Raw genomic sequence first — 15,880 nt, 5'->3', positions numbered from 1 at the left:
ATCTCCATAAGAGCCAATGTTAAATATTATTTTCAATAATTAATTACAAAAAATTTAACCGATCAACATAAGAAAATAATTATACCGTTGTATTTAGAATGAAAAGATCTACTTGTGTACAAAATTTCAAAACATTCTCATTATATTTAAAAAAAAAAGAGTAATTTGTGCATAACCTCCTTAAAACATTAATAACTCAGGCACTCGTAGACCCAAAATTCAAAAACATTTACTATTTGAAATTTTATGTACAATCTCGTAGCATACCTACCATGCGCGACTTACGAGACACCCTTTATATCGTGAACATTTTTCAAGTGTCCAGAGGCAGACTTCAGTTACTCTCGAAAGAAATTCTTAGCCTCGGACATGCATTAGATTTTCAGTGATTAAATATATTTTATTTTCAAAAATTAAAATTCAAAAAACTCTACCAAATTTTGTTAAAATTTATCAAAATCTCTTAAAACTTGTTAACTCGTTTCAATCAGGGAAGTTTCGAAAATTGTTACTTTATTGTTTTTAAAATTTAACAAAATTAGTTAAAAATTGGTATTTTTTATTAATAATTTAATACTTATGACATTGAAAATTTTAACAAAAGTTTTTACTTTTTTTTCGTTAAAATTCAACAGATTCTGTCGATAATTATTAAAATTTTCAAATATCAACAAATTCTAACAAAGTTTGTTAAAATTTATTAAAATCTATTAAAATTTGATAACTTATTTCCTCTAGAGAGCAAACGGAGATTTTTTTTTTTTTAATTTTTACATAATAAATTGTGTAATAGTGTAAATAAATATATATTAAGGTTGTTTTTAAATGAAATTCCCGTAATTTAATTTTCGATTTTTTTTTTTTAATGTTTAAATGAAATAATTATCTATTTGGTGGAATTTTTTCGTAATTTTCCTCTGCGTCAAAATCCAGATAATTAGTGTCAAAGTTGACAACTTTAACACGCAAGCATAGGGAGTATAGGTACGTTTGCGCTTGTACTTTTAAAACTCTTAATTTAAATTTTGATTTTTTTCTACAGATTTGTACACTTTACAAATACGAAATCAATGAAAAAAAAATTATCCATTTCCTCAGTGCCGTTTAAAAGATATTGGCTAATTACTTTTTAAATTTACGGGTTTCAGCCGGCTGAATTACATTGAAAATTTGGGGTAAGTTCCAATACCGTCGTTCGGTTTTATTCTTCTAGCTCTATCCTTCTCTCTATCTCTTTTGGCTCAATCTTCTATCTCTTCTTCTATCCTTCTCTTACAAGAAATCTCCGGTTTTGGAACTTCCCCCTGAATGTTTATTGCTAGAGTAGTATTAGTGTCTGTAAATATAAGCCGGCAACACTCACACTACTTATGACGCATCAGTAAAGTAAAAAGATTTTAGGCATGAGGGGGCGCTATAATTTTTTTATTTAATATGCGTTTGTAAGTACCCTTGTGAACCCAAAACGTCGCCCGGTCATGCGATTTAAAAACAACCTTAATACCAATTTTATTAAAGATAATTTTATTCAAATTCTACAATATAATCTGCTTAGCAGTGGCGTTCACAAGTTGTATTTAATCTAATGATATTATTTTTACTTAGATCACTGCGGTTGAGTTTTTTTCTGCAAATATCATGATAAAGCTAATATTTGTTAAAGCTGATAACTTTTGAATGATAGCTAAAGATATATTTTTTTTGATTTACCAAACTACTGGTTATTATAGTGATTTTATTGTTTTTAATATTAGTTACCACTGACTTAATTTTATCACAGTATTATGCGCATAATAGTAACATATTAAAATCGCGCGGTTTTTTACTTTGTTTTTATTTAAACTCCGCCACTCTGTATTCTGAAACTTATTTGTCAATGTAAAAAATAAAACAAAACAAAAATCCTATCACTTCTTTTAATAATAATTAATTCTGCTGCGCAGTTAAATACATAATATTTAAAATATGTTCGCTTCACATGACAATGTATTTCAACAAAAAAATTATATAAATATGGGGACGATAAATTAGTTTGTATTCAAAGCAGCTTTTATTTCGATATAACGATCAATCGATTAAATTAATATACATATATATATATACCTTGCAGTAATACATCTATACAAACCTGATCATCGTAGCTATATAAATATATATTCTATTTTTTTTCAGATTTTTATTGGTATTCTTTAGGTAGTGAAATTTAACACTTTTATTTTTTTATTAAATTTGTTTCTATATTTGTAATTTTGTGTAGATTGGTATTCTTAAAATTCTAATGTTTTTTTTTATAAATAATTAAATTATTTGGTTGGTTGCGATCTTGGTGCCGCCTGGAACCTTGGTAAACAAAGTCCAAACTTAGTTTCAATTCCGGTCAAAATTGGCAGGGCAACTTCATAGCCTCCAATATGGTCACGATTTGTTGATTTTATCTCATCCGCAACACCCATTGCTGGTACTTTTAGGTCTGATCCAGCTGGTCGTCTAATAAAGTATAGAATTTTTTTTTTTTAATTTGCAATTGTTCAAATTGATCTTCAACTAAATAGTTTCAACTAGATTTTTGGAATAAAATACTCACGAGCCACCAAAATCAACGACAAACAGCCTCTGAAGAAGCTCGTACGTGAATAATGTAACTCCAAATTGTGGAGAAGATCTAAACACTCGAGCTAAAAGAAAAATAATTAAAATAAAATTAATGATCCGTATCTTTATAAAATATTTGATGTTAACATTATTCTTAAAACACATCATTTTTTATACATACACATATGTTTAGTGATTTAGACATGTATTTAATTGAATGAGTTTAATAACATAGCAATAAAATCATAAGTAAAAAAAAGAAAAAAAAATACTGACAAATATTAGTAAGAAATATAATAAAAACACAAAAAAATAAAACCGTGTCAGTTAATCATACATTAAACTGCTTGCTAAAAATATAAAATTTACTCACTGACTAATAAATTGCCGGGTAATATGGGGGAGAAAGATCAACTGGCAAGTGCACCAGGTCCGGATCCAGCGCGAATTTCGTTTAAAATATATATAATTAAACTGTAAATTACTCTAGTACTAAACTAAAAAAACTCTAGTACTAAACTTATTGATTTAATTATTATTAGGCGTGTTTTTTAATGATTTTGATTTGACGTAAAAAGCTAAGATGATTAGCTGATGACAGCGGTCTCTTTTTAAATAAGTGAGCACAACTTGTGATAATAATGAAATAATTGAGTGTAACGTGAAAAGTGCTGTAGTTTTTTTTACTTTGGGTAGATTGCTTGTGTTCTTATCATTCAGCTAAGAAATCATACGATTCAGAAAAACAAACTAGGGATACTGGGAATCAAACCCAACATCGTCTTGTACGTAGAGCACCGACCTACTCGACAATTACTTCAGTCTTGATTTGATTATTTTTGTTTCAAGCTTTTTTTTTTTTTTTATTGGTTATAAAAATGAAATAAAAATTAGAAAAATACCTGTTGCTCCTTTCCAGAATGCTCTAACACCTTCTTCTTTCCATATTTTCCTAGCACAATCAGTCAATCCATTGTAAGTTGTTTGTCCCTCTCTAGCAACAACCTTTTTATAAAATCAAAAAATAAAAATAAAATCAATTTCATAAAAATAAATAAATTCATTGGATATTTTTGTTGAATTACTACTGACTTGTAATCGTGTTTTGATGACATCAGCTGGTGTAACAAGAGCAGCAGCCGGCACCCCAGCAATTGCTCCAGCCATTAACAATGATAATGGTGTATTGTAGCCACCTTCGTCGGCTAATTTACTTTTAGTATGAGCATACATTGGAAAGTATATAGCACTAAATGGTACATCACGTAACAAACAGGCTCTAGCTCCCTTGAAAAAAAAAAAAAACAAAAAAACAATTTAAATTTATATTCATCATTTTGTTGTTAAAGTTGATTCAGAATAATTGAATTTCTGGTGGACGTTTTTTTTTTCTCTCATTTTTCAAATTATCTAGGATGTTACCTGAAATTTAATTTCTTAGCTATTTTATTCTCTGGTAGAAAAACTTTAAATTAACTATCAGTTTGTAATAATGAAAAACAAGATTACTGATAAAAAAGCAAATTTTCTCCTCTGTCTGGTTTAAAAAATAGTTAATTTCAAAACATTAAAATTTGTTGTCATTACTAAAAAAACGTACGCATGGGAGATAAAGCTAGTCAGCTTTGCTTGCTGCAAATATTTTTTCTCTTTTTCTCTGTAATTTACCATTGCGAAAAAAAGAACGAGAAAATCCACATTTTCTCAGTTTTTATTTTCAACTAAAAAATCGAAGAAAACGGGGATATTTTCTCATTTTCTTCGCACTTTTACAGAGCTAAGTAGAAAATTTAGCTAAGTAAAATAATGCAGATATTGGTGTGTGGCTACAATTACAGCTAAGTAAAAAATCTAGCTAAGTAAAGAATTTTACTGGTAAAATAATGTAGATATTGATTGTGTGGCTACAATTACAGCTAAGTAGAATAATGTAGATATCTAAGTTTTTTTTTTTGTAAAATTTATTTTTTTCCAAGTCCATTATTTTGAACTTGGCAAAACTAGACGAAACTAGTCAAAAAATATAAATGACTGCGGACGGTCATGGAAGCCAGAATGGACACTAAGTCACGTCCCTCCCCACGGGCCTGAATTGCGATGTTTCCAAAAGAGCAATTACTGAATTCAGTCCCGCCCCCAAGAAAAACTCGGATTAAGGAGGTGATACACAAATTCATTGCGGGTGTTGCGGGGAGCTTCTGACGTCACAGTCTCAAGTGAAACTTGGCTACACTGTAAAATAATAAAGTGTAAAGCGCCTGCGCCCCGTATACAATATATGGGATTGCGGGTATGTGTGTGTTTGAACATGCCATACGTTGCCACATCTAATTTTTGTAAAGTTTATAATTAATTTCTCATTAATTGACCGATCAACATATGAAAATTTTTCGCGCAATTAATAAAACTCGGTTTCTAGTATATGTGTGATTTTTTTCAAGACTTTTTCATCATTTTTTCTATCCGAAAAAAATGGTTGAAATCTCCATAAGAGCCAATGTTAAATATTATTTTCAATAATTAATTACAAAAAATTTAACCGATCAACATAAGAAAATAATTATACCGTTGTATTCAGAATGAAAAGATCTACTTGTATACAAAATTTCAGAACATTCTCATTATATTTTTTAAAAAAAGAGTAATTTGTGTATAACCTCCTTAAGTTTAGAGAATGAGACAGCCCGGCAAAAAATCCCGAAGATACTCAGAGATACAGATAAAGATATCCACAGATACCCTATTTATCTCTAAAGACATGCGCAGACCTTTCTAAATCTTTGCATACCTTTGAAGATATACTCAGTGGTATGCATAAAGTTCACGGTTACGATCACTGTATGTATCTTCAAATATCTTCGTAGATCTGGAAAAATCTGTAAATGTCTGGTATCTTCTAAATTATTCCCTGGGTATCTTTAAAGATGAATATCCCATCCCGTGTAAGAGAATACAACACGGCCGATGCATGGCAAAATTCTGCCATTAATGGCCCACTCATACGCCGGGCCTGGCACGTTACACCATTTTAATATTGGCTGCCATTAATACTTGCGAGACTTGTCAATGAATATTTGCCAAGATTGGCTCATTAAAATTTGCCAAGATTGTCCTGTTACTTGCGAATTTATTTTTATAAATAAAATAAAAAAAAAATTTTTTTTTTCAATTGCATTCATAGCATATCGTTCCCCTGGGGAGCCATCGATAGCTGGCCGATTTTCATCATGCTTTATTTAATGTTTGTAGTAACAGCTACATTATAATTTCAAATATTTAAATAGGTTTTTTTCATAGCGAGTTTTTGATTTATCAATTTGTATTCCTGTTGGCTGAGGGCCCACTATGAAAAAAACCTATGTTATTGCATTCAAGGTCTTATGTCAAAATCTTTAAAAAAAATTCCTTAAGGAGGTTATGCACAAATTCATTGCGGGTGTTGCGGGGCGCTTCTGACGTCACAGACAAAACTGAAATCCGACTACACTGTAAAAAATAAAGTAAGCCTGCATATACAATATATGGGATTGCGGGTATGTGTGTGTGTTTGAACTTGCCATACGTTGCCACATCTAATTTTTGTAAAGTTTATAATTAATTACTCATTAATTGACCGATCAATATATGAAAATTTTCGCGCAATATTAACGAAACTTGGTTTCCAGTATATGTATGATTTTTTCAAGACTTTTTCATCATTTTTTCTATCCGAAAAAAATGGTTGAAATCTCCATAAGAGCCAATGTTAAATATTATTTTCAATAATTAATTACAAAAAATTTAACCGATCAACATAAAAAAATAATTATACCGTTGTATTCAGAATGAAAAGATCTACTTGTGTACAAAATTTCAGAACATTCTCATTATATTTTTAAAAAAAAGAGTAATTTGTGCATAACCTCCTTAAGGTGTTACTCCAGTAAAGTCAAAATAGTTAGAGACCAATGTAATTAATAAAAAACGATTCTATGCAAAGAAATACATCTATTCATAACTTTTTTTTTGTCCTAGGTAACTTTGTTTGTTTATATAAACTATTAAAGTTGCTATTTTTTTTCAAAGTTAAACACGGTGAGATAGGGAGATTTTACTTTTTTTTGGGTTCAACTTAAACTTTCATATTAAACTAAAAGTTGGAGAATTCTCAAAAACTATCAGTCTGTAGAGGAAAAAAAGACGAATTTTTTAGTTAAATAATAATTTTCTGACCTAAAATATTTTGTTCATAGAATAGAAAAATAAATTTTTGTCTTTGTCTAAATACATGAGTGGAAGTGAGAAACAATATTTTTTTCTTTTTTCTATCCTTTTCGCACTCATAGAAAATATTATGTTTTCATACGCCATCCGCCAGAGGTCTCGAGTTTACTAGAGTAACACGTAAAGCGATTTTGTTCAAAGTAAACTCATTTTTTAAATGAAACTAGCGCCCTCGCCGGCCGCAAGCGGCCGCCTCAGTTGCTTCTATGCTATATGCTAAATTCCAATGACACGTCATCATGTGGTGTTATTAACAAAAAAAAAAAAAAAAAAAACAATGAAATTTTTAATTACCCAGGAAAAAATTAGACGATCCCCAATGATCGCCAACGATCGTTGAAGATGTCATATTTGTCCACATCTTTGTCGATCGCCGTCGATCACTGTCAATTGCTGTCGATCGTTGTCGATCGCTATCGATCGCTATCGATGTACAACAATTTACAGAAAAATAGACAAACATGATTCTACGGCCTTAATTTAAATAAAAAAAAAAAAATATTCCTGAGTATATTATAATTATGATAAATTCTCCAGCATAAGCTAATAATTATTATAATTTGTCTATTTTTCTGTAAATTGTTGTAGATCGATAGCGATCGACAGCGTTCGACTTTGATCGACAAAGATGTGGACAAATGTGACATCTTCAACGATCGTTGGCGATCGTCTAATTTTTTCCCGGGTAGAGAAAAAATTAATTTATAAATAATATTTGACGAAGACTAATAGAATGCTTGAGCCCAGCCCGCGGATACGAAATTAAAAGCCTTTTGATTTGTACTAATTTTTAATAATGTCAACAATTATTTTATTTACACGTTATTGAAAGGTAGAGGACAGGTTAATTTTTTTCAAATTGACTCGGAACATGCAAAAGTTGCTAAATGATCAGAATTATTTTGTATTAATTTGTGCTATTAAGGTTGCTTCCAAGTCCCATCGCCGTACCAATATTTATGCCACGAAGGGCACGTATATTAATAACGCTATTTTTTATTCCCGTGTCCTGAAGTTTTTGTGGCGCCGCTGATGAAAAAACCAAGTTCTTTAGTAGTATGTGTGTGCGCGGCAACACACTAGCAAACAAAGTTTACGTCGTACGCCAAAACCATGCTTGTGTTCATGTCAGTGTGCCGCGGATCTAGCAAAATTTAGAAGTTTAAAAGTTAAATATTTATTAAAAGAAAAAGAAGAAAAAATTGAAATAATTATCAAAATTTTGTCTTGTCCAGGGCTACAATCTGATAGTAAATGTACAGTTTTAAATCAACACAAAAAAAAGTTATTCGTAAAAACATGAGGTAACGCGTATACCTTGTGTGTTAAAGTGTGTAAAAGTTGTCAACTTTGACAGTAAATATCTCGAAAAAAGCAAACAAGAAAAAATTCAAAAAAATTCACAATATAGATAATTATTTCATTTAGAAAATAAGCCAAAAAAATCGAAAGTCTATCAATAATTCAGATATTCGGAATCAACCTTAACATCGGAATTATTCACCTCAAGAATAACGACAAAAAAAAAAAAAAGTTACTCCAAAAAATGTTTATACAATAGACAGACGCATGGTGCTATAAATGATGGATCCTTTTTCCATTTAATTCCTATCTATTTCAAAGAAAAGGGCAATTCTGGTGGAAATATTTCTCCGGCATTACTCCGTTTTTGGTCCATTTCTTGAGAAATTACTCTGACATGAGATCAATGCTGGATTTTTGTCTTCTTCATTGATCTCATGCCGAAATAATTTTGCCGGTACTAATTTCATGCCGACGAAATTACTCCGGCATCAATCTCATGTCGGAGTAATGCAGGACTGCAGGAGTAATGCCGGAGTAATATTTCCACCAGGGAAAAGCTACAACTTGTATCAATAAAATAAAAAGTTACACCTCAATAACAATAACATAGATTGTAAATTAAAATTTTTTAGCTCACGTCTTTCTCATCAAAAATAATAAAAAATTGTTTAAAATTTTAAAAATATTTTTTATTGAAGGCAATATGCAACTGTTAATAAATAATTGTCGTTCAACAATTTTTTTTCATCTATGGTCTGTCATCATCTGCTATTTATTGTAAGAAGAAATAGCTTACTCTAAATTTTAATTCACAATAATTTGTTATTATTATTGATGTATGAATTCCGATTTTATGAGTGCAAAATAGCTATTCTGCTCTTTTCTTTAAATTAGATAAGAATTCAATTAAAAAGACCCCATGCGTTTGTATATGAACATTTTAGAGCAAATATTTTATTTTTGTCGTTGTTTTTGAGGTAAAAATCCAATGTTTGTACAAATTAGTACAAAATATTCTGATTATTTAACAAAGTATTGTAAATTTAAATTCTCGAGTAAACTATTTTTTTTTAATACTATTAAAGTATGAATCCTGTTTTCATTGATTCAAATAAGCTCATGACTTTTTTTTCGAGAATAAAGAAAAAAATTATCTATCATTATTTATTATCCGAGGTGCCATGCAATTGTTAATAATTAATTTTCATCAAATAATTTTTTTCTATTCTTTTCAATTGAAGGACAAATTCTGTTATTATTAATATAAATTAACCCATGACTTTTTCTTCAAGAGTAAAAACAAGTCATTCAATAACATTTATTTTTTAAGGCACCATGGAATTGTTATTAAACAATTACATGACACCTCAAAATAATAAAATAATCCTTTTAAATAATTCTTTTTTTATCTTTGGAGAGAAAAACGTTGGCTGATAATAGCAGAATTCGTACTTCAGTGGAAAATAATATGCAAAATTGTTAATTAACGATTGCATGTCACCTCGAACAATTGTTAACATTTATTTATAAATATTGTTGAATTATTTTTTTTTTTCTTGAAGAGAATGTCGTGAGTTTATTTAAACCAATGAATGCAGGTTTCGTACTTTAATAATGATTGAATAAAAAAATCTGATTACTTCAAAATTTTAATTAACAATACTTTGTTATTATTGTTAATTATGTACAAATCTTGATTTCATTCTTACAGGTTCGCGTGCCATATTTGAAAATGAATCTATCTTTTTTTTTTGTGTTTGGATGTAGTTTTTTTTTTTCAATTTTTCATTATTTTTTTATTTATAACACATTAGCTACTTTTTTATTTATAACAATTCAATTAAATATTGGTAAATCATTTGAAGGTTATGGGCATTAATATTTTTTGACAGATATAAAATGTTGTTATAATCACATATGTCAACACACACATACATATCTATATGCAATTAGCGCCACCTATATCAATTTATACGACATGCGCGTGACCTTTTGATACCCCAATCAGATTCCAGTAAATTCAAAAATGAGGCGCTAAGTTTGAAAAATGAAGCGCCAAGTTCAAATTTGGATGCGCACGCAGAATGCGACGCCATGACATGACTGCTTTTTTTTCTTAAGGATAAAGATCGATTTTATCGAATTTTTTTCAAATTTTCTTCTGCGTTTTTACCGAGATAATTAGTGTCAAAGTTGACAACAAATTAGCACTTTAACACGCAAGCATAGGAATCAGGAAGCATCGTTTTCACTTCTATTTGAAAAACCCTCTCACAAAGAATTTTTATTTTACTACAGCTTATACTTCTTTAAATTACGAAAATTATTTTTAAAAAATCATCGATTTCTTCTGCGGATTTTAAAAGTTATTAATCAATTAAGGGATTTCGTCGATTTTTTAAAACGAAGAGTGAGACAACATTTTTCCTCTGTTTTTTGTCTTTTTCGCACTCATAGAAATATTGTGTTTCTCAAAGTCATCCGCAAGAGGTCTCTAGTGATTTTTCAATAATTCCTCATAAAAATCAATTGTTTCATACTTTAATTATTAATTGTAAAAAAACTAAGCTTCAAACCTCTTTTATTTTGTCTCATTTTATAACCCGATAGTTTTTTTTTCACGATGTCATATTGTCGATTAGAGATATTGGTATTTTAATGGACTTTTTTTTGACAAAAATCGCATTCTCTATAAGAGCCCATGTTAAAAGTTGTCAACTTTGAAAATTAATAAAAAAAAAACGAGCTTCCAAACAATTACCAAAAAATTACAGAAAATGTATTAGTATTTCAAGAATCTACTGTATAAATTTCAAAGCATTCTCATATTCGGAAAAAAATTGACGAAATCCCTTAAGACGAAAATTCGGTGTTAAAAACAGTCGAAAGGCACAGTGCGAAGAATTAAAAATCTGCTGAAGTAGTATTAGTGTGTGTAATACAAGCTGCCCACACTCATACTAAAAAGACGCGACAGTTAAGTATAAAAATTTTAGACATTAGTGGGTGTGTTCATAATCACTGGTAATTTCTACACTTGATGAATTCCCCGGATAAAATCCCCTGAGCGTTCAGAATCGCGCGTTAAAATTCCTCAAACAAGATGGCCGCATATTAAAAAAAAAAAAAAAAATAACGTGAATTATTTAATTAATGAAACAAATGCTGATAATAAATTAATTGTTGTACGTCGTGACTTGGACAATCAAACAAATGGATAATTACAATTTTTCTTATATATAGCTATGGTTACAATGTTGAACCCAAAGAATTGTCTTACCTTGGGGCTTACACAAGGGCTTAAATATTTGAAATTATAATGTAGCAGTGCTGACACTGCAAACTTATTAAATAAACTATGATGATAATTGGCCATATTTTTGGCCTCAGCCACATTCAGCCAGCTATCGAACGCTCCCCAGGTTATATAACTCATTTTTCTCGGGCGGGCTATTCAAAATTCAAATATTAGTACGAGTATACGACTTGAAATCAACCTTAATAAATAGTATATGCAAATATATAAAAATAAAATAAATTTTACTTTGTAAAGACCAAAAAGTCCTAATTCTTTGACAACAGTCCATGCACGAACTTTTTGGCCTCCAGCGATTTCTCCAGCAACTTGAAGACGAATTTTAACGATTTCGAGTGGATTCGTAAATATAACTTGTGATCCTCCAGCCTAGAAGTATAAAAAAAAAAATAATAATAAACTTGAAAAATACATGAAAAAAATTACAAAAATTTCAGTTTACTCATTTTTCTTATTTTTTTCGTTGGTAATTTTTAATTACTTACACATGCACCAGATAATATTTCTCCGGTTAACGGCAAATTACCATTTTTGTCCATGAATTTATCACGTACAAAATCATTAACAGTAAGTTTAATGGCTTTTTCTGGAGCAACACCCATCAATTGTGGCACTAGTCCTCGATAAAGACCCGAAAAACCTTCGTGTCTTAGTACCTATTGAAATAATAATAATAAATAAATAAATTGTGAAATTCGTATGTGCATAATTATTGAATTACCTTTTTACAACAATCGAAACTATTTTTGTACATAAGTTCACCAATAAATGATCCTGTTCGTTGATTTTGCATACGTGTTTTAACAAGATCAATCGGATATACAACAGTTGCACCAACAGCACCACCAATTGATCCAAGAACAAACCGATAACTGCTTTCCAGTATTTGTGTTACAATTCCACGTTCTTCAGGACTCTAGAAAGAAACAAAAAATTAAAATAAAGTGAGTGAAATTTTTAAAATTAAAATTATCATGTGATGCAAGGCATAAATAGTAGATATACTTGTAAATTTTTTTTTTTAGACATTGGTTGAAAGAAGAAATATTAAATCAACTATATGATTAGGAAAACTAACTTTACATTATTTGACAAATTAACTTTTTGTTCATTTTAAAAATAATAGTATGGTAACTTACTGATACAGCTTTTATTTCAGCAAGACGTTTTGTAATATGTTTGAAATATTGCTCTGGAGTTATTGCTGTTAAATCATTATAAATAATTTTACTTGTTTGATGAAGTAAATCACAAAGATGATACAAAATATCAACTTCAAGAGGTGTTATTTGTGACATCATCTGAGCTGAATGAAGAAATTCTTCTTTGGTCACTTCTTGGTACCGATGATCACCAGTTGCATTCAAATAAATTCGTTTAATCAACTCCATATTGTTGAGTAGAGAATTAAACGCCATGAAATAAGGAAAACTAACATTTCTTCCTCCTTGACCTGTACTTACTGCTGCAATTAAATTTTTTTGGACTTCTTTTGTTAACAAGTGGCTTTTAATATTTAACATTATGTCTTGAAAATCAGCGGCTGTGATAAAACCATCACCATTTTTATCGAACTTTTTGAACGCTTCTGTTGCATATTCTTCGTGAAAATCCTACAAGTAAAATTATTTTTCATCATTAATGATATTTCATCTTACAATTCTCTTCATTTAATGGTGTTTTTATTAATATAATAGATATAAAATGACTTACATGCAAAAATTGACTGAATTCACCATAAGTTATTAGTCTTTTTTTGTCTTTTCCAAAATATAATTTGATAAAACTACCATTCATGTCAAATGGTAATCTTTGATGAAGTTCTGTCTTTCTCATTACCTCAGCAAATTCCTCTGTAACCAAAATAATTTAATAACATAATACTATTGTGAAAAAAAATTACATTTTTCAAGTTATTCAATATTCACCAAATGCAACCATTCCATTTCCATTAGTGTCAAAAAGTTGAAAGGCTGTTTTATAAAGAGCATCTGGCACACACAGAAGTCCTTCAAATGCTTGAAATTCAGCAAAAGATATGAGCCTGTAATAATAAATTTATCAATAAATAGTAAGTTTAAAGTATTTAATTTTTTTTGAGCTTACCCATCTTTGCTGGTATCAACAATTCCTGCAAGCAGGTTAACGGAATCAGGATTGTAATCAGCGTTTGTGTATAAACCCAGATAACTTCGTACAAAATCAGCGGGGGTCATAAAACGTTCTCCATCTTTTTCTTGAGTTGCATACTAGTACAACAATTTTTAAATATTAAATTAATTATTGTTTTTGATGATATAAAGATAATCAAAAATAATTTCAAAATTATATTTTGAATATATGTATTAAGGTTGCTTACAAGGGACATAGTCGTACTATTATTTTGACTTGGAGGACTTGTATACCACTACACTGAAAAAAAAAATTTCTATTTATAAGACAAAAAGTTCTTAAGAATAGAAGTTTTCTTCTTGAAAAAAAATGTATTTGGATTAAAATAAAATTGATTTGGATTAAGACAAAGACTTCTTAATCCAAATCAAAAAAATTTTCTTGAAACATGAAAACAAAGTCTTGGTTCAAGACGAACTGTTCATGTTTTTAGAAGCATACTTCTTGGATTATGGATAAATGTGTCTTGGACCGAGACAAACTGTTCATGTTTTTAGAAGTATACTTCTTGGATCATGAACAAATGTGTCTTGGATCGAGACGAACTGTTCATGTTTTTAGAAGTATGCTTCTTGGATTATGGATAAATGTGTCTTGGACCGAGACAAACTGTTCATGTTTTTAGAAGTATGCTTCTTGGATTATGAACAAAAGTGTCTCGGTTCAAGACATATTGTTCATTTTTTTAGAAGTATTCTTCTTGAATTATGAATCGATATGTCTCGGTTCAAGGCAATATTGTTTTTATTTATGAACATTTATTCTCAATAGGATTGAAAATAAAAAAAATTTTTCAATTACAAACTTGTAATTTGTAATTTTTTTTTTCCTGCAATTTTTATTTTATAATTTTTTTTCCTACAATTTTTTTTTTTTTTGACCCAACGCGGGACCCGAACCTATGACCGTAAAACCTATCTAATCTAAACCTGTGCCTTAGCTCGCTTAACCACGGGCGCGATATGGAAACGGGAAGTTATTTGTATTACTTTAGTGACAAGATATTTTTTGTTTTTTAAAATTTATTACATGAACAAATGAACTAAAACTACCACGTATCAATTTGTATTACTTTAGTGTACTATTGTATTATTTTATGTTTTCTAAATTTTATTAAACATTTAGATAACATTTTATCATTATTATTATTTAAGAATATAAACAATTTAAATGCTAGTATTTTGAGTCGATTCAATATTGACACATTTTGTATTTTAATAAATTAAATTTAACATTTATTTGATTTAATTTATTTTTAGAATGTACTGATATAAAACTTAAAAAAAAAATAATACATTTTTTTTCAATTTTCGATTATAATTTAGTTTTTCTTTACAGTAAATCTTAAATCTTTCAATAATTCTAACTATTATATTATTGTTGTTTATATTCTTAAATAATAATAATGATAAAATGTTATTTATATGTTTAACAATTATTTGGAAAACATAAAATGTTTCGATATAACAAAAGAATGATATTATAGTAATTTAATAATTAATTATAATAAATTTATATATAAATAAATTATATGAATAAATGTTCATAAATAAAAACAATATTGCCTTGAACCGAGACATATCGATTCATAATTCAAGAAGTATACTTCTAAAAACATGAACAGTTTGTCTCGGTCCAAGACACATTTATCCATAATCCAAGAAGCATACTTCTAAAAACATGAACAGTTTGTCTCGGTCCAAGACACATTTGTTCATGATCCAAGAAGTATACTTCTAAAAACATGAACAGTTTGTCTCGGTCCAAGACACATTTATCCATAATCCAAGAAGCATACTTCTAAAAACATGGACAGTTCGTCTTGATCCAAGACACATTTATCCATAATCCAAGAAGTATACTTCTAAAAACATGAACAGTTTGTCTCGGTCCAAGACGCATTTGTTCATGATCCAAGAAGTATACTTCTAAAAACATGAACAGTTCGTCTTGAACCAAGACTTTTTTTTCATGTTTCAAGAAAATTTTTTTGATTTGGATTAAGAAGTCTTTGTTTTAATCCAAATCAACTTTATCTTAATCCAAATACATTTTTTTTCAAGAAGAAAACTTCTATCAGATAGAATTTTTTTTTTTCAGTGTACGTTTATTTTGTGGCCCCTCTTTAAAAATTTTGTTGCGCTTTTGCCTTAAAAATCGTAGTGTGTGTGTAAACAGATAGGCACTAACACTATTCCACCAAGCAAAATGGAAATCGTGAGATACTGTATT

At 29.2% G+C, this 15,880-nt stretch overlaps 1 protein-coding gene across 4 annotated transcripts in view; it reads right to left on the bottom strand.

Annotated features, from left to right (window-relative positions):
- Positions 1–385: 385 nt before the first annotated feature.
- Positions 386–15,880, bottom strand: part of LOC122849457 (calcium-binding mitochondrial carrier protein Aralar1) — a 46,652-nt gene continuing 31,157 nt past the window's right edge. For 2 of the 4 annotated variants that reach the window (XM_044148177.1, XM_044148169.1), the window contains exons 3-13: positions 13,583–13,725; positions 13,405–13,520; positions 13,190–13,329; positions 12,616–13,089; positions 12,198–12,392; positions 11,962–12,132; positions 11,705–11,845; positions 3,685–3,879; positions 3,495–3,597; positions 2,585–2,675; positions 834–2,487 (exon numbers count right to left, since the gene is read on the bottom strand). In XM_044148177.1, the coding sequence (XP_044004112.1) occupies positions 2,304–2,487; positions 2,585–2,675; positions 3,495–3,597; positions 3,685–3,879; positions 11,705–11,845; positions 11,962–12,132; positions 12,198–12,392; positions 12,616–13,089; positions 13,190–13,329; positions 13,405–13,520; positions 13,583–13,692 (1,920 nt within the window). In that variant the 5' untranslated portion in view covers positions 13,693–13,725 and the 3' untranslated portion in view covers positions 834–2,303. Of the gene's footprint in view, positions 2,488–2,584; positions 2,676–2,965; positions 3,007–3,494; positions 3,598–3,684; positions 3,880–11,704; positions 11,846–11,961; positions 12,133–12,197; positions 12,393–12,615; positions 13,090–13,189; positions 13,330–13,404; positions 13,521–13,582; positions 13,726–15,880 lie in introns of all 4 variants that reach the window. The other 2 variants (XR_006373566.1, XM_044148161.1) reach the window with 2 other exon arrangements.

Source organism: Aphidius gifuensis, linkage group LG1 (assembly GCF_014905175.1).
Source record: "Aphidius gifuensis isolate YNYX2018 linkage group LG1, ASM1490517v1, whole genome shotgun sequence".
NCBI classification, from domain to species: Eukaryota; Metazoa; Arthropoda; class Insecta; order Hymenoptera; family Braconidae; genus Aphidius; species Aphidius gifuensis.
This window is presented reverse-complemented; position numbering and strand designations above follow the sequence as displayed.